The 18890-nt window shown below is 45.2% G+C and overlaps 1 protein-coding gene across 7 annotated transcripts in view; it reads right to left on the bottom strand.

Moving 5' to 3' along the window:
• Positions 1-9745: 9745 nt before the first annotated feature.
• The window catches only part of LOC128824887 (zinc finger protein 420-like), a 31006-nt gene continuing 21861 nt past the window's right edge, over positions 9746-18890 (bottom strand). For 6 of the 7 annotated variants that reach the window (XM_054006781.1, XM_054006786.1, XM_054006787.1 and 3 more), the window contains 4 exons: positions 16693-16806; positions 14943-15446; positions 13557-13670; positions 9746-13191 (listed from right to left, as the gene is read on the bottom strand). In XM_054006781.1, coding sequence (XP_053862756.1) covers positions 12596-13191; positions 13557-13670; positions 14943-15446; positions 16693-16806 — 1328 coding nt within the window. In that variant the 3' untranslated portion in view covers positions 9746-12595. The remainder of the gene's footprint in view (positions 13192-13556; positions 13671-14942; positions 15447-16692; positions 16807-18890) is intronic. The other variant, XM_054006785.1, reaches the window with a different exon arrangement.

The following is an 18890-nucleotide window of genomic DNA, read 5'->3' as shown; positions in this document are numbered from 1 at the left end:
GGCTGGACCACTGACTGTGGGAGTCTTTGATGATCCCCAACTCCAGCATTTTTTTTACTTCTGCTTTTATTTCCTCCCTTTTTGCTGCTGGCACCCGATAGGGCCTCATTGTTACTCTGGCCCCAGGGTTCGTGATGATGTGGTGATATGTCTTGGTTGTTCGACCCTGTTTTGTCGAGAACACATCTTGGTTCCGGAAGATCATCTCAGACACCTCATTCTTCTGGTCTGGTGTTATATCAGGAGACACTCTCACCTGTTTGGAAGGCTTGTTTTCCTGGGTTAGGTCTTTTTGGACCGTTGTGCATGCCAGGGTTTCAGAAGGTTAACGTGATAAATCTGTTCTTGTTTTCTGCGTCCTGGCTGCCGCACCTTGTAGGTTACTTCCCCCACGGGTTCAACCACCTCATAGGGCCCCTGCCATTGGGCCAGAACCTTGCTTTCTGCCATGGGTACCAACACCATAACCCGATCCCCTGGTTGGAACTGTTGTACTTTTGCCTGGCGATTGTAATGGGTTCGCTGGGCCTCCTGTGCCTTTTCCAAATGTTCCCGTACAATAGGGGTAACCCGGGCTATCCGGTCTTGCATCTGCATTACATGCTCTATTATATTTCTCCCCTTATTGGGTTCCTCTTCCCAGATCTCTTTGCCACGGGGGTCACGCCCGTATAATAACTCGAAGGGGGAAAACCCAGTTGAGGCCTGTGGTACCTCCCGGATAGCAAACATAAGGTAGGGTAGCAGGGTGTCCCAATTCTTCCCATCCCAACTTACCACCTTCCTTATCATAGCCTTGAGGGTTCGGTTAAACCTTTCTACCAACCCATCAGTCTGCGGATGGTAGACCGAAGTTCTCAGGGTATGTATATGGAGCAGCGTACAGAGGTCCTTCATTAGCTTCGACATAAATGGGGTTCCTTGGTCGGTTAATATCTCCTTCGGTAGCCCCATTCGGGCAAAGATCCCCACCAGCTCTATAGTCTATATTTGGCTATAGTTTTAGAGGCCGTGTTCCGCAGGGGGACGGCTTCTGGGTAGCGAGTAGCATAGTCCAAAACAACAAGAGTATATTGGTGGCCCGGAGCCGTCTTCTCCAGGGGTCCCACTAGGTCCATGGCTATTCGCTCGAAGGGGACCTCTATGATGGAAAGGGGTACTAAAGGTGCCCTCAAGTGGGGCGGGGACTGTGCAGCTGACACTCCGGGCAGGAGGCACAGTACCTCCGCACTTCTTCATGTACTCCGGACCAGAAGAACCGTTGTAGGACTCGTGCCAGGGTTTTCTCTACCTCCAAATGCCCCCCAAAAAGATGACTATGAGCAAGACTTAATACAGCGTTCTGCTGTCAGGTATCAGAGGGGTAGCCGTGTTAGTCTGAATCTGTAAAAAGCAACAGAGGGTCCTGTGGCACCTTTGAGACTAACAGAAGTATTGGGAGCATAAGCTTTCGTGGGTAAGAACCTCACTTCTTGCATCTGAAGAAGTGAGGTTCTTACCCACGAAAGCTTATACTCCCAATACTTCTGTTAGTCTCAAAGGTGCCACAGGACCCTTTGTAGCGTTCTGGTGTTTTTGAGGTACTAGGATCTGCTGTACCTTCCGCCCCTGTACTGGTGCAACCCGGTATAAGAGATCCTTCTTCATTATGAAGTAGGGTCATGGTCCCTGGGTTTTCCCTTCCACGGGGACCCCATCTATTTTAGTCACCTCCTTCCTAATGTTGTCATACCTTGGGTCTTCTGCCTGGTCCCGTCCAAAATTTCTTCTCCCAGGGCTAATCTGCCCAAGATCTAGGGGCCCAGTCTCTGTTGCCTCTACTGGTTCAGAAGCATTAGGGTGGGGGTCAGACTCAGGTGCTTCTCCCTCCTGCGTGGCCTCCTTTTCAGCTGCACGGGTCCGCCCACCTAAAAGAGCGACCCTCTGGCTTTGGGTTAGTATTCGGGTTCCCAAGGCCTTAGCTGCCCTTCTTTCCCTTTTTGTCTTTCTACCCTGTCTGGGAGTGGAGAACAAATCTGGGGATATTTCAGAGAAGATTGTGAGTTGACAGTCTGCTGTGGATGCCTCCGCAATTTTAGGGTCCCCATCTTTCTCCAATCCCCCTACTGGGAGTAAGTTTCCAAACTCTGGGAAGTCCCTCCCTATGAGCACCAGGTATGGGAGTTTAGGGACTACACCTGCTGCTACCTCAATAGTGTTCCCTTGGATCTCGATTTTTACTGGGATGGTGGGGTAGTAAATAACTGTCCCATGGACACATGTTATCCCCGTACGTTTAGCCTGCAGCAGCTGACTACGCTTCACAAGCTTCCCTGAGATAAGCGTGATAGCACTCCCCGAATCAACCAGTGCCGTGGTCCCTACCCCATTTAGTTTCCCTGGTCTGGTATACATATGTGGGGTTAGTACGACCCCCAGGAGGATTAGGGAGCATGGATCTGCCCAGTTCCCCAGGTTACACTGCATAGGCTCCTCGGCATTGGGACACTGTGCAGCTATGTGTCCCCACGCCCCGCAGGTATAACATCTGTATGGAGCCCTAGGCGTTCCCCGGTCTCTTGGTTTGGGCAGTCTAACATCACGATCCTCTTCTCCCTCAGTGCTCCGACTCTTTGTGGCCTCTGATGGGCCTTCAGCCTCTCTCTTTTTCCACCTGGGCCCTCCTGGTGGCCCAGTCACCCGAACTTTAGGGCTTGGTGCTGCTAGTTTAACTCGGGGTGCCTCTTCTTTAACTGGTCGGGTCAGCTCCCTCGTTGTCCTTTGCCTCTCTACCAGACGACAACCTCGTCATAGGTGGAGGGTTCGTTCTGGCTTACCCAGGGACGAAGGTCTGGTGGTAGTCCCCTCATGTATCGGTCGATGACCAGAACCGCTAGTATCTCTTCCGGACTCCGGGACTCTGTTTGCAACCACTTCCGTGCGAGATGGATGAGGTCATGCAATTGGGACCGCGGGGTTTTGTCTTCCTGGTACCTCCAACCACGATACTGCTGGGCCCGCACTGCTGCCGGGAGCCTCGGAAAGGACACCATGCCCCAGGCCAGGAACAGCCCTAAGAAAGTGGTGGTTTTCAGGGACCCGAAAGGCAGAGGAAAGCCCCAAAAGGTCAACGCTGCAAACCTACAGAAGGTGGTCTAGATCCCACCTAAAACCACGACAGGAGAGATCAAGGCTAAAATCAGCCCCAAAGCATGCAAAGCCAAAGCAGGCAGGGCGAAGGTGGCACTGAGAATGAAGCAAAGATTTGCCTGGGAAAGACTCCTGCCTCCCCAAAGGCTCTTTTAAGACTCACCTTGAACCTCTCAGACAGCGCCAGGTCCCTCAGGACAAAGAGCCCTGAGGAAACTAAGGTGGGGGGAGGGGCCCCAAGGCAGGGGGAAAGTTTGTCTTCCAGAGGGGAAGAGCTGTGTTTTGTGAATCACCTTCCAGCTGAGTGATGCAGTGAAAGGGCGGCTCATAGCACTCCATGAGCTCTTTGAATTCTCCTGCGTCCCTGGCAATGCACCAGCTGCCCCATAGGCCGTGTCCGCAGCTAAACATTGATTAATCCCAATTTTTAATTTATTCCTATTGTGATAACTGCACAACACTCTGCCTCATGCTAACATTTTGGTCACAGCTTGAATACGGAGAGAAATGGACTAGTTTGTATTACATTTGGGAAGTAATTTGTCATAGTATGTGGCAGAAAACTTTGCTGGAGGTGGGCAGAAGCCTGTTACAAAAATAAAATAACAAAGCTTTACCAAACTACCTGTTACCCATTCAAACCTTTCTTTGTGCACACAATAGAAACTGGGGCTCTAATAAATGGCAACCTTCCTTTAACTCAGATCACTGCTTTTTTTGTAGCTTTCAGATGCATTGAAAGGGCAGCTGATTAAAGGTAACGTGCAGCTCTTTTTCAGAGTCTCTGTAACTTTACCAACCATAGAGTTGGTTGTGTCTGCATCTAACAAATTGTAGGGTTACTGTAGTACCAACTAGCTAATCACACAGTCTGACTTCTCTAGTCTCACGTTCTAGTCTCTTAAAATTGGGGTACAAAGGGATAGGTTTGGGAATTTTTTTTTGCCTTGATTTTCTCCTGTGTGACCTTGGGCAAATGACGTTAACTTCCACGTAGATCAAGAAAAAACTATCCCCTTGATGTGGTTGGGGAAGTTTGCTCACTGTAGAACGCGGAATCAGCAGCTTAGTATTTAAATGTGCTGGGATAATAATTCCACTGCCAGACACCAGCTGTATAGAAACTAAGTTAGCATGCATAAAATCAGCTGTTCTTAAGGGAGGTGCGGCAGGATCAATTAATTACTAAAGAAACAAACTTTTGGGAAGTAGTTACTAAACAAACTTTTGGGAAGTAGTTTGGGAAGGAATTACTAAAGAAACAAACCTTTCTTTGTGGGCATATCCTATCAGGGAACTGCTCCAAGAGGGCAGAGTTACGGTTATGTGGTCATATACCTTCCCTCTGTATTGCCTCCTTTTCCAGAGTTTGAATTTTGTTGAACTAAGTGTTCTGGAATGATACGAGATATTCACAGGGCCATCTTAACGCTGTGCTAACAGCCTATTCCCTCCTGGCTGTAATTCCACTGACTCCAGATAACTGTCCCCCCATTGCTAGTTCTGAGAAAATAAGTAAATGAAAAACCTTGAGAACTAAAATAATGTGAGAAAATGGAAATGTTGGTCGCTCAAATAATTCTGGTTAGTCTCTCTCTCTCTCTGTGTGTGTGTGTATAAAAGGCCCAACACATTCATTTATAAACACCTCTCTCAACTTCTTTAAACCATTCTGTAGAACATGCAATACATCAAGTAGATCGTTCAATGCAATGACTTTCTTATGTATGTGATCCCAAACGCATTTTTAGCATTCTTTAAAATGTACCCTTCTTGGGGAATGTAAAGGGGCTTATTTCATTCTGTGACATGTAATAATAGGGATAAGAAATGGCCTGTGGGGAGGATTTTCATTCACAGATTATTATATTGACTTTAGGTTTCTCAGAATCAGTGACTGAGGCAGCAAACTGTCCCAACAAAGTTGTCTTCATGAGGGGTCTTCAGAGTGGTATGCTGCAGTAGGCAGCCCCATGGTGTAATGGTCAGAAGTCAGGGATTCAAAGTCTGTGATCTGAGCTCAAGCCATGCAGACACCTTGTGATATCTCTGCTATTGATATCAATACTGCATTGAAATAACGTGAGGCCCTAGGGTTTGGCTTGCTCTCCCATAGGATAGGGGCACCTGTGTTGCCCATTAGCTTTTGACACTTGAGTGCTCAAGGCGCTTTGCTGCAGATGGCTGGAAACACTTGGAGCCTTCAGGGGCAGCAGGATGAATGGATTTGCACGGAGTCCTGCAGCAGGGCTGTATGTGTAGAGATGTATCCAGCAGCCGGATGTTGGAATTCCCTCTGAGACCTTTTCTACTCAGCTTATCCAGAATCCGTTGTCCCATTCTGGGAGATCCCCTCATCTAGGCCTTTGTGATCCAAAATCTCGGTTTGATGCCACATCATTATTCGTTACTATATTAGGCATGTTATGGCTCTATGCCCGGCTTGTCAGGCCCAGATGCAGTGGTTTCAGGTACAGGGTGATGTCACACCCTAACAATTTGTATACATTGTTCCTCACTACGAACATCTATACCTCTGGAATATAATGGGTTTGGACATTGTACAGCTCATATGTGGACCACGCGCTTTGCAGGCCACATAAGGAGTAGTCGCTTATGTCCTCCCCTTATCTGCATTGCAAGCTTGTCAGTTCAGAGTATTCTCACATAGTTCGAAAACACCAGCTCCAGGACAAAGCCTTTTTTACAGTTTAACCTTGCACTCAAATCAAGCTCTGTGCAAGTTCTATGCCTACAATCCAGGGCTTCTGTTTGTCTTTTTATGTTAGTAGTTGTTTCATTTGCATCACATTCTTTTCTTTTTGAATATTTTTTTAGTTTTATTGGCCAGCAACACATTCCCAGGAGCACAATACTTTGAATTATTTGAATTTCCATTAAGACTAAACTTACCGTACACTCCAAGGATGCAAATTCATGGGTGTACGGTGTTGGCCACAAATTGCTGGTGATGAGCTATCAGTTGGGTAATGGGCACCTATTGCTCTCTGTGTCTCAGTTGGGTTAATGGATAAGGGAAGATGGGTACAAAGAAGTTAGTCACTAATGATTATTATTTAGTGTTTCCCATCGCTTTCTCCATCATGCTGTCCTCAATCCATACACCTGGCTATAGGGCAAGGGTTCCAGTTGAGACAGAGAGGTCAGGTTTATACAAAATCCATCCAGGTGCACATGCCATGGCATTGTCCCAATCAAAAAGTGATGGTATCCCAGCGCGCTCACACTGTTGTTAATCATGTCCCTGTCACTAACTTGACACTAGGATAGTGTTGCTTATGTGGTCCATTCTCAACAGTACCCATAACGTTAATATAACTGTTTCTCTAGGATGCCCTGTCCATGTGGCAATAGCAATCGTGATTGGCACAGTTCAATTATTCATGTTGTGTGGACCTTCCAGCCTTGTAAATTGCAAATTTGCAAGGGACTAACAACAAGAATTTTTGATATAAGCTGGGGATTTATCAGTTGGAAGAAACAGAGCACGCAAAAGACCTGGGTAGATTGGCAGCTCAGTCATCCTGTGACAAACCAATGTGATGCAGCCATAAAAAAGTCTAATGCAATCTTAGAGGATGCATCAGGCAAGGTATTTCCAGTAGAGACAGGGAAGTGTCATTACCGTTATACAAGGCACTGGTGAGCCCTCATCTGGAATAGTGGGTGCAGTTCTGGTCTCCCATGTTTAAGAAAGATGAATTCAAACGGGAACAGGTACAGAGAAGAGCTGCTAAGATGATCAAAGAAATGGAAAACCTATCCTACAAGACTTAACCAAATGAAGGCTAAGGAGAGATCCAATTACTCTCTCTAAGTACATCAGAGGGATAAACACTGAGCAGGGAAAGGAGTTATTTAAGTTTAGGGCCAATGTTGGCACAAGAACAAATGGATGTAAACTGGCTATCAACAAGTTTAGGCTTGAAATTAGATGAAGGTTTCTAAGTGTCAGCGGAGTGAAGTTCTGGAACAGCCTCCCAAGAGGGGCCACGGGGGCTAAACACCTAACTGGTTTCAAGAATTACCTTGATAAAGTTCTAGAGGAAATGGCATGTAGCCCATCTGCAACTCCTAGTAGCAAATATCGAAATGGTAAGAAATGGGAAATTAGATGGGGAGGGCTCTGAGCATGGGCGGCAGGTGAACCACCCCAAGTCCCGGCCTCCCTAGCCCCAGCCCTAGCATGCTGCTTCCCTGAAGAGGAGTAGCTAGCCTGGGCTAGGCCCAAGGGGGAAGGGGAGGAGTGTGGGTGGGGCCAGGCACAGCCTTCCCCAGCCTATGCGACATGCCGCCCATGGCTCTGAGTTACCACCACAAATTCTTTCCCAGGTGTCTGGCTGGTGGGTCTCCCCCAAAGGCTCAGGGTTGAACTGATCATCATATTTGGGGTCAGGAAAGAATTTTTCCCCAGGTCACATTGGCAAAGACCCTGGGAGTTTTCATCTTCCTTTGCAGCATGAGGCACGGGTCACTTGCAGTTTGCAAATGATGGATTCTCTCTAACTTGAAGTCTTTAAATCAAGACTTGAGGACTTCTGCAATAAGCCCATAACCTCCGGCTGAATCACTGGAGTGGTTGGGAGAGGTGCTGTGGCCTGCAATGTGCAGGAGGTCAGACGAGATAATCAGGTTGGTCTCTTCTGGCCTCAAAGTGTATGAGTCTGTGAGTAGCTTAAAAGCTTGTGTCTTGCACCAACAGAAGTTAGTCCAATAAAACATATTTCCTCACCTCCCTTCTCAACTGTGTAGTCAACCAATAGACAATTAAATAAGATCACATCAGTGAGTCAATGAGTTAGCAATGATATTAGACTGGAATCAAGTCATCATATTAAAACAACAGAAAATCAACCCCTATAAATCCTAAAACAATAAATTCAGAGAGGCAGCCGTTCATTTAATTATAAGCCCCAATCAGAGAACTTCACACTGAAGCAACTGAATACTAAAAACCAAATGATTGTTCATGTTTAAGCTACAACCTCACAGCCAATTAAAGCTTCTTCCTTCCATTTCCCTATTGGCTAAACCCTTCTGTCTCCCCCTCCAACCGAGATCCAGACTCTACTGGGACTTTAAACTTCTGCTTATTAACAGCTCTCACTGAATAGTTTACAGCTGAGTTTAGTTTCTTCAGACTTTCACAGAATGAGGAGTGCACGTTCAATCATTTCAGAGGGCAGCGTTTAAGGGCTATTTGGATTTGGAGAACTATTCAATCTGGTGCCTTCCCTGTGTGGATTTTACACTGAGCCACATCCTAATACAGGGGCTCTCAACCTTTCCAGACCACTGTACCCCTTTCAGGGGTCTGATTTGTCTTGTGTACTCCCGAGATTCACCTCACTTAAAAACTACTGGCTTACAAAATCAGACAAAAATACAAATGTGTCCCAGCACACTATTACTGAAAAATGTCTTGCTTTCTCATTTTTACCATATAATTATAAAATAAACCAGTTGGAGTATAAATATTGTATTTACATTTCAGTATACAGTATCTAGAGCAGTATAAACAAGTTGCCTCTGTATGAAATTTTAGTTTGTACTGACTTCGCTGGTGCTTTTTATGTAGCCTGAGGTAAAACTCTAGATGAGTTGATGTACCCCCTGGAAGACCTCTGCGTACCCCCAGGGTATGTGTACCCCTAGTTGAGAACCACTGCCCTAACGTAATAGAAAAGCCAGGACATCTCCCCGTTAATAAAAATGAAGTAGAAAAAGGAACCTAAAATGACAAAGGGTTGGAACTCTCCAGTTCTCTCAGTGTTTGGACTCACATACAGTAGAGGCAGTAACTGTAGTTGAGAAACAATGTGATTGGGTAGCTGGCCCAGCACTCCACACCAGCAGGTTTTCTCAGATATAGGGAGATGGAAAAGGCTGACCGAGCCTGTCACTGATGACATGACTTCCTTCCCCAGAGGAGATCGATCTTTCTTAGACAGCTTGTTGACCTGAAAGGTGAAAGACTTCAGCCTTTACCTTGGTCTTTATGGCTGACAATTCCAGCTTACTCCATTTTATGGTGAGATCTCGGGGGAGAAGTATGCCTTGGATACCGGCACCATGACCCAATCCAGTTGGAATGAGGCACACTTTGGGCTAACACCATTTTGGATAATTCTCCCTTAATCCAGCAGTTTTCTTAAAATAGCCGTTCTTGAAAATCACATTCAGTGTGGATTCCAAAGTTACAAATGAAAGAAAAGCAAGGCCAGTTTTGAGGAGGTCTCCATAGCCTGGCCTAAGGAGACAATGGCCAGAATTTAATGGGTGGCCTTCTCAAAAGGAAAAGGGGTCAGATTCCCATAAAAATAACTGGTTGCAGAAGTTTTTAGCAAAAAAATGCATCCATCATCTTTCTTATAAATAAATATGGACATCTCATCACAAAAGTCATGACTTTCCTTTGCTAACAAGGGAAGTGGGGAACTAAGTGACCTTTACAGTCTAACCGGTAAAAGGATATACAACTAGTCTTCTTGAGTAGTTTTCCTCTTAACAGAATAAATTCCATTTGGAAATAATTCATGTCTATACTGATCAGTATTCTCAGATACCTCATTTCTCTCACATATTCCATCACCGCAACCTTTGGAGTAAAGTTTTATTTCAGAATTCCTTAGTCAGAAAGGAGTAAAATACATCAAACAACCCTTTAAGGATTAGCCACCATTTCCTATATTACCAATAAAAAGAAAACAACATAAATCAGAATTATATTGGAAAGTTGAAAGTCATCACATAATTAGTCTCTTCCTTCTTCATTAACAAATAATTAACCTCATGTTTAATTTCATTCTCACGGGTAACAAAAATCTTATATATTACTTTCTTTTAATTCCAATTTAACACCAATTTCCACAAAGTGAACCCTTCTGTAAAGTTGTGGTTTACACCCATATAGAATCATAGAATATCAGGGATATGAAGGACCGCAGGAGGTCATCTAGTCCAACCCCCTGCTCAAAGCAGGACCAATCTCCAACTAATTCATCCCAGCCAGGACTTTGTCAAGCCTGACCTCAAAAACCTCTAAGGAAGGAGATTCCACCACCTCCCTAGGTAATTCATTCCAGTCCTTCACCACCCTCCTAGTGAAAAAGTTTTTCCTAATATCCAACGTAGAGCTCCCCCACTGCATCTTGAGACCATTACTCCTTGTTCTGTCATCTGCTACCACTGAGAACAGTCTAAATCCATCCTCCTTTGACCCCCCTTTCAGGTAGTTGAAAGCAGCTATCAAATCCCCCCTCATTCTTCTCTTCTGCAGACTAAACAATCCCAGTTCCCTCAGCCTCTCCTCATAAGTCATGTGCTCCAGCCCCCTAACCATTTTTGTTGCCCTCCGCTGGACTCTTTCCAATTTTTCCAATCCTTCTTGTAGTGTGGGGCCCAAAACTGGACACAGTACTCCAGATGAGGCCTCACCAATGTTGAATAGAGGGGAATGATCACGTCCCTCGATCTGCTGGCAATGCCCCTACTTACACAGCCCAAAATGCCGTGATTCCTTGAGGACCTGCTCCAAGATTATTCCAGGGACTGAGGTGAGGCTAACTGGCCTGTAGTTCCCTGGATACTCATTCTTCTCTTTTTTAAAGATGGGCACTACATTAACCTTTTCCAGTCATCCAGGAGCTCCCCCAATTGCCATGAGTTTTCAAAGGTAATGGCCAATGGCTCTGCAATCACATCCGCCAACTCCTTTAGCACTCTCGGATGTAGTGCATCTGGCCCCATGGACTCATGCTCGTCCAGCTTTTCTAAATAGTCCCAAACCACTTCTTTCTCCACAGAGGGAAGGTCACCTCCTCCCCATGCTGTGCTGCCCAGTTCAGTAGTCTCGGAGCTGACCTTGTTCGAGAAGACAGAGGCAAAAGAAAGCATTGAGTACATTAGCTTTTTCCACATCCTCTGTCACTAGGTTGTCTCCCTCATTCAGTAAGGGGCCCACACTTTCCTTGACTTTCTTCTTGTTGCTAACATAAATGAAGAAATCCTTCTTGTTACTCTTAACATCTCTTGCTAGCTGCAACTCCAAGTGTGATTTGGCCTTCCTGATTTAACTCCTGCATGCCTTAGCAGTATTTTTATATGGGTGCCTTCCATTTCTGGAAGTTAGTTTATTTACGGCTCTTCTGCCATAAGCGTTGGTGGAAGGGGTCTCACACTGTGTGGCAAGGTTTGCAACATGAGAAAAACCTTCTATTCTATTTTCACACTTTTTAATCTTTCAAAGTAGCAGGAGATGGAGATGCGATACAAAGTCATAAAACACAAGACCAAAACCAAGAGATCAAAGCATAAAATCAGGACTCAACATTCATAGATCCTGCAGTCTGATGACCCCCCCCGCCACCCGCCTGCCAGCCGCTGCCCGCCGGACCAGTCAGCCTCAGCCAGCTCAGGCTGTTCCGGTACCACAGTGGCCTCTGGTGGGCAAAAGACAGAACTGCAGCATATTTCTGCAGAAAAAAAAATTCTGCCTCCCTCGGACAAGAATTCTCCACATGCTGCAAATGTCACCGAAGGGGAGGGGGCACGACGCGAGACAAGCGGAGTGTGGGGCATCTCGGCAAGGGACGGGACAGATCAGGAGGCTCCTCCCTCCTGAGCAGTGTGGCCAGTGGCAGCAGGGCACCAAAACAGCCCAAAATACTGCAACTTGCAACTGCTAAAATCCCTGGCAACTGACAGCTAAAAATCGCCCATTGGGCAGGAAATTGCATACTTGGCAACCTGCCCGCTGTGCCTAGTTGGAAATCCGACCCTGCTCACAGAGGTATAAGACATTTTCAGTTTCAGATGGAATGAGATTCTAGAGCAGGTTACATCTGATGACTCAGAATGAGAACCACAGATTTTCCCACTGCATTCTCCTCTGATCCACTGAAACCTGCTTCACTCAGCACTCTCTCATTATTATTGAGTTGTGTTATTTACAAAAGTTTTAGCATCATGATAATGGTTTGTCTAGACTAGGAAAAGTGGAGAAGGTTAGGACAAGTCAAGGGAAAAAGTGCTAGCTACCCAGACTATTGTACTTGGGCCATGTCAGCGCAGAAAACAGAGTTGGGATTTTCCATCCGGATAGTTCCCTCAAGCTGGCTAACTGCAAAAAATGCTAATGGAGCCAAGGCCCAGGTAGATTTTACCACAATGCAGCTAACTGAGGTCATTCGTGTTCCCCCCACCTGGGGCTGATGCACATTCCTAGTAAGATGGACTCACACTCCCACGACCCATAGAACGAAGCAGCTGTCAGAAAGGGGCTTTGGGGATCCCCCCAAAGAAGGGCTAGCTGCAAAAAGCAGAACCAGACAATTCACATGGGGGAGCTGAGACCACAATGATGTAAATGGCACTAACAACCTTAAAGGCCACATGTAGGAAGTACCCAAAAAAATTAAAGAAAAAAATATATGTTTTGCCAGCCCTAAATAAGGATTTTATGGTGTTTATTTCCCTGGTGGATTCTCTGATGATAAATAAGGTGTGACCCCTGATGGAAGCTTTTCCCGCACTCACAGCATTCATAGGGTCTCTGTCCTGTATGGATCCTCTGATGTCTCCTCAGGTCTGAGCGGTAAATGAAGGTTTTTTCGCACTCACAACATTCATAGGGTCGCTCACCGGTGTGGATCCTCTGGTGTCTAATAAGGTGTGAGCGTCGAATGAAGTTTTTCCCACACTCACAGCATTCATAGGGTCTCTCTCCTGTGTGGATTCGCTCATGGTTAATAAGGTGTGAGCGACTTCTGAAGTTTTTCCCACACTCAGGGCATATGTGTTTCCTCTTTCCCATGAGGATTCTCTGCTGGGCTGCGGTTTCCTGGAGGTCCTTGAGATTTTCCTCACAATTGATGGATTTGCCCATTTTCTCCCCTGGCTGGTTTCCCTGCTGCCTCTCCTCAGGACTCCTGGACACGTCCCCCTTCGTTCTTTGTGATACTTCCCAGTGCGGTTCCACATGCTCAGTCTCTTCCTGCTGTGGATTCTGCTCCCCGTTCTCACTCACCATGCCACCATCTCCTGCGACACAGAGAGAAACCTCAGAAGCAGGAATGGAAAAGGGGAGAGGAAACCAAGGGCAAGTGCTGGAGAGGTGTGGGAAAATATCAGAAAATGAAATCCCGCTAACTCTTCCTCAGAGCGGAGAGACAGTAGGGGATCAACTCTGTCTCCACATCCCATCCCAACGCTGAAGGGAGGTTAGGAAGGGAACTATTGCCAGGAGTCGCTCAGGATGGGAAGGAAGGACCAATATCTGCCTGAGGAGCTGAAACCTGCTGGGGACAATCCAGAGCTCAGTGAGCTCTCAAGGGCTTGACAGGGAATCCTAGATGTTTTCTTCAGGCACAGACAGTATTTGAATTGTTGGACTAATGACTCCTCACCTGGGAAGGTTCTTCTCAGAAGCTCTCTTTCCTCAGAGCCCTGGAGATCTGAGACCCACAGCTCTTCCCCTCGTTCCAGCTGGGACATCACCTCAGGCTTGGAAACTGGTAACCCTGCTCAGAGGAAAGAATCAAAGAAAATCAGGTGAATTAATGGGACATTTGTCACAAAGAACATGATCTTTTTTAAAGTAATGGTCGTTTTAAAGCACCAAAATCCTGTGGCTAGCTCTCCTGGTGCTCTAAGATGCCAGACACTCTGCCTATAAGGGGATTAACCGCTCTGCTGGCACACACAAGACCAGACACTCCTGCTCCAAGGGATTCCTAAAACCCATGGAAAAGTAACTCCACATCACGGAAAGCCAAGGGGAAATCACCTTGGAATTGCTTCCTACCGACAGAGACCCAAGGATAATGAGACAGTCAGGGAAATGGGCTGGTGGGGCTCAGCTCAGTAGGGAATAGGAAGGAGAGGGGATATCACTGCATGTGGTGTGTCAGGGGTGTTGGATATCAGAGGAGCATATGCTGAGGAGTTAGGGAATATAGCGAGTCAGATGTAATGGAAAAAAGTACGAAAATCCCCCAGTGTATGGAGAAAATTACAGAATGATAGAACCACAGAAATGTAGGACTGGAAGATCATTTAATCCAGCCCGTGCACTGAGGCAGGACCAAGTACACCTGGACAATCCCTAAGAGGTATCTCACTAAGCTGTTCTTAAAAACTTCCGATGATGGGGATTCCACAAACTCCTTTGGAAGTGTATTCCAGAGCTTAACTACCCTTGCACTTATAAGTTTTTCCCTAATACCTAACCTAAATCGCCCTTGCTGCAGATTGAGTATGATCTTTCAACCAGTTTTGTACGCTCACTTTATAATAATTTCATCGAGACCCCATTTCCCTATGAGAAGGGCATGTGGGACTGTGTCAAAGGATGTACTAAAATGAAGATACAGGAAATCTACTGCTTCTCGGTAATACTCTAGGCCAATCTCCTTGTCAAAGTAGGATATCGGGTTGGTTTGGCATGATTTGTTCTGGACAAATCCACACTGACTATTCTTATAAAGCTTTTATCCTCCAGGTGTTTACAAAGAGAATGTTTAACAGTATGTTCCAGTCTCATTCCAGGTATCGAAGAAGAGGGATTAGCTACAAAAAGCAGAACTGCACAACTCACCTGCGGAAGCCGAGATCACAATGATGTAAATGGCACTAACAGCCTTAAAGGCCACATGTGGGAATTACCATTAATATTAAAGAAAATTATATGTTTTGCCAGCCCTAGACAAGGATTTTATGGTGTTTATCTCCCTGGTGGATTCTCGGATGATAAATAAGGTGTGACCCCTGATGGAAGCTTTTCCTGCACTCACAGCATTCATAGGGTCTCTGTCTCCTGTGGATCCTCTGATGTCTCCTCAGGTCTGAGCAGTAAATGAAGCTTTTCCCGCACTCACAGCATTCATAGGGGCTTTCGCATGTGTGGGTTTTCTGGTGTCTAATAAGGTCTGAGCGCCGAGTGAAGTTTTTCCCACACTCACAGCATTCATAGGGTCTCTCTCCCGTGTGGATTCGCTCATGGTGAATAAGGTATGAGTGTTTACTGAAGTTTTTCCCACACTCACGGCATATGTGTTTCCTCTTTCCCATGAGGATTCTCTGCTGGGCTGCGGTTTCCTGGAGGTCCTTGAGATTTTCCTCACAATTGATGGATTTGCCCATTTTCTCCCCTGGCTGGTTTCCCTGCTGCCCCTCCTCAGGACTCCTGGACACGTCCCCCTTCGTTCTTTGTGATACTTCCCAGTGCGGTTCCACATGCTCAGTCTCTTCCTGCTGTGGATTCTGCTCCCCGTTCTCAGTCACCATCCCACCATCTCCTGTGACACAGAGAGAAACTGTAAGGTCTGAGACCTTTTTCTGCAGCCATATTAGGACAGCAGCAGCCAGAAGCTAAAAAGCAGGATGTCACATCCTCAAATTCCCTCTAAATTATATCAGAACAGTGCAATATCGGGCAGTTAAGGAGGTTCCTGTCGTAATAGCACCATCACCAGAAAAAGAAACAGATCGTAAGAAATTTAGAGAACTTTGACAGCATTCTTCCTGGAAAGGAATCACCTAAGAGATGTGGTTGTGAAATCTATACTTCTTTATTGTTTTGCCTTCATGGTCCCTACTTCTCTATTGTTTCTGTCTGGTCTCTGTCTGGTTCTTTGATCATTTCTGCCTGTTGCATAACTAACTTTGCAAGATTTAAATAAGCTCAGGTGGTGGGGTCTGATTGGGTAAAGAGTGGTTTCAGAATGGGCTGGGATGGGTGAAAAATACTGCTTTGTAGGACTTTCATTTACAACGGCTGGTGACGGTAGAGCTAAGCAGGACTCAAATTTCACTATAACAACTGTGGTCCAAAAGGAATTTCTTCGGAACCAGCTCCACGGCACAGCCCACGATCAGAGCTGCCAGACCTCAACCCCCTGCCAACTACACCGTGCAGAAGCTGGAGAAGCCCCAGACAACCTGATCCTGGCTGGCCACCAAGAAAAGTTTGTCTGATTATGGGGAGTGGTGAGCATTGTATGCTTAGTGTGTGTATTCTGCTTAGGTAACTGTTAATAAATAGAAGTTAAGGATATTACTGTGTAAGGCTCTTTCACTAGTAAAAGACCCCGCAAACCTACAGAAGATTATGCCCTGGGTGAGGATACTTAAATTAACCAGGTTACGCCCTGACCCATGGAAGGGTAAAGGTGGGATACTCTAGAGTGTGCAGGTAACAGAACCTGAACTAAAAGGGGAGAGGAAACCAGAGTAAATACTGGAGAGTTGGGGAAATATCAGGAAATGAATTCCTCCAAGCTCTTCCCCAAAAGAGAGAGAGGAGGGGATCAACTCTGTCTCCACATCCCATCCCATTGCTCAGGGTGAAGGGAGGTTAGGAAGGGAGCTATTGCCACAAATCGCTCAGGATGGGAAGGAAGCCATAAGTGATATCTGCCCTGAGGACATGACACCTGCTAGGGAACAATCCAGAACTCAAACTGCTCTCAAGGGCTTTGTAGGGAATCCCAGATGTTTTCTTCAGGCACAGACAGTATCCGAGTTGCTCTGATGACTCCTCACCAGGACAGGTTCCTCTCAGGATCTCTCTTTCCTCAGAGCCCTGGAGATCTGAGACCCACAGCTCTTCCCCTTGTTCCAGCTGGGACATCACCTCAGGCTTGGAAACTGGTAACCCTGCTCAGATGAAGGAAAACACGTGACATCAGATGAATTCATGGGACATGTGTCACAAAGAACATGGCCTTTTTTTCATTAATGCTCGTTTTAAAGCACCAAAATTCTGTGGCTAGCTGTCCAGGTGCTCTAAGGTGCCAGACACTCTGCCTATAAGGGGAATAACCGCTCTGCTGGCACACACACGACCAGACACTCCTGCTCAAAGGGGCTCCCAAAACCCAAGGAAAGTAACTCCACATCACGGAAAGCCAAGGGGAAATCACCTTGGAACTGCTTCCTACCGACAGAGACCCAAGGATAATGAGACAGTCAGGGAAATGGGCTGGTGGGGTTCAGCACAGTAAGGAAGGAGAGGGGATATCACTGCATGTGGTGTGTCAGGGGTGTTGGATATCAGGAGAGCACATGCTGAGGAGTTAGGGAATATAGCGAGTCAGGTGTAATGGAAAGGAGTACGAAAATCCCCCAGTGTACGGAGATGGTTATAGAGTGACAGAGCCACAGAAATGTAGGGATGGAAGGGATTTCAAGAGGTCATTTAATCCAGCCCATGCAATGAGGTCAGACCAAGTACACCTAGACCCCGTCCCTGATAGGTATTTGTCTAAGCTGTTCTTAAAAGCTTCCAATGATGGGGATTCCACAGCGTGCCTTGGAATCCAATTCCAGAGCTTAACTACCCTTGAGTTACAAGTTTTTCCCTAATATCTAACCTAAATCACCCTTGCCGCAGATTGAGTATGATCTTTCAACCAGTTTTGCGCCCATTTTATAATAATTCCACCTAGATCCCATTTCCTTAGTTTCCCTATGATAATGGCACGTGGGACCATGTCAAAGGACGTACTAACATGAAGATATTACAAAGCTGTAGGTTCTCTGTAATACCTTAAGCCAGGGGTAGTTAATTATTTTTTGTCAAGGTCCAAATATCTTGGTCAAGGGATAGTCAAGGTCCAGATTTGAAAGAAAACAATTTAAAAAAAAAAAAAAAAAAAAAAAGATAATAAGTAGGGGTGTCGATTAATTGCAGTTAACTCACGATTAACTAAAAAAATGTATCGCGATTAAAAAAATTAATCGCTAATAATTGCAGTTTTAAATCACACTGTTAAACAATAGAATACTAATTGAAAATTTTAAAATAATTTGGGATTTTTTCTAATTTTCAAATATACTGATTTCAATTACAACACAGAATACAAAGTGCACACTTGTTATTTTCATTATAAATATTTGCACTGTAAAAATGATAAAATAAATAGTATTTTTCAATTCACCTCATACAAGTACTGTAGTGCAATCTCTTTATCATAAGAGTGCCACTTACAAATGTAGGGTTTTTTGGTCATATAACTGTATTCAAAAACAAAACAATTAAAAATTTTAGAGCTTACACATCCATTCAGTCCTACTTCTTTCGAGCAGAACCCATCATCAGCATGGACACGTCCTCTGGAATGGTGGTCGAAGCATAAAGGGACCTATGAATCTTTAGTGCATCTGCAACGTAAATACTTTGTGACATCGGCTACAACAGTGCCATGCAAATGCCTGTTCTCCCTTGCAGGTGACATTGTAAATAAGAAGTGGTCAGCATTATCTCCTGTAAATGTAAACAAACTTGTTTCTCTTAGTGATTGGCTGAGCAAGTGGGAGGACTGAGTGGACTTGTTGGCTCTAAAGTTTTATATTTTATTTTTGAGTGCAGGTGGGGTTTTTGTACATAATTCTACGTTTGTAAGTTTAACTTTCATTGTAAAGAGATTGCACGACAAAATTTCTTTTTTACAGTGCAAATAATTGTAATCAAAAATATAAAGTAAGCACTGTACACTTTGTATTCTGTGTTGTAATTGAAATCAATATATTTGAAAATATTGAAATCATCCACAAACATTTAAATAAATGGTATTCTATTATTGTTTTACAGTGCGATTAACCGTGATTAATTTTTTTATCGCATGATTAATGGTGATTAATTTTTTTAATCACTTGACAGCCCTAGTAATAAGAAAATTAAAAGATTTCAGGGTCCATTAAAAAGTGTCTGGTGGTCCGGATTTGGCCTGTGGTCCACC

Source organism: Malaclemys terrapin, chromosome 16, assembly GCF_027887155.1.
Source record: "Malaclemys terrapin pileata isolate rMalTer1 chromosome 16, rMalTer1.hap1, whole genome shotgun sequence".
NCBI lineage: Eukaryota > Metazoa > Chordata > Testudines > Emydidae > Malaclemys > Malaclemys terrapin.
The sequence above is the reverse complement of the archived record's forward strand: the minus strand, read 5'-3'. Positions and strand labels throughout refer to the sequence as shown.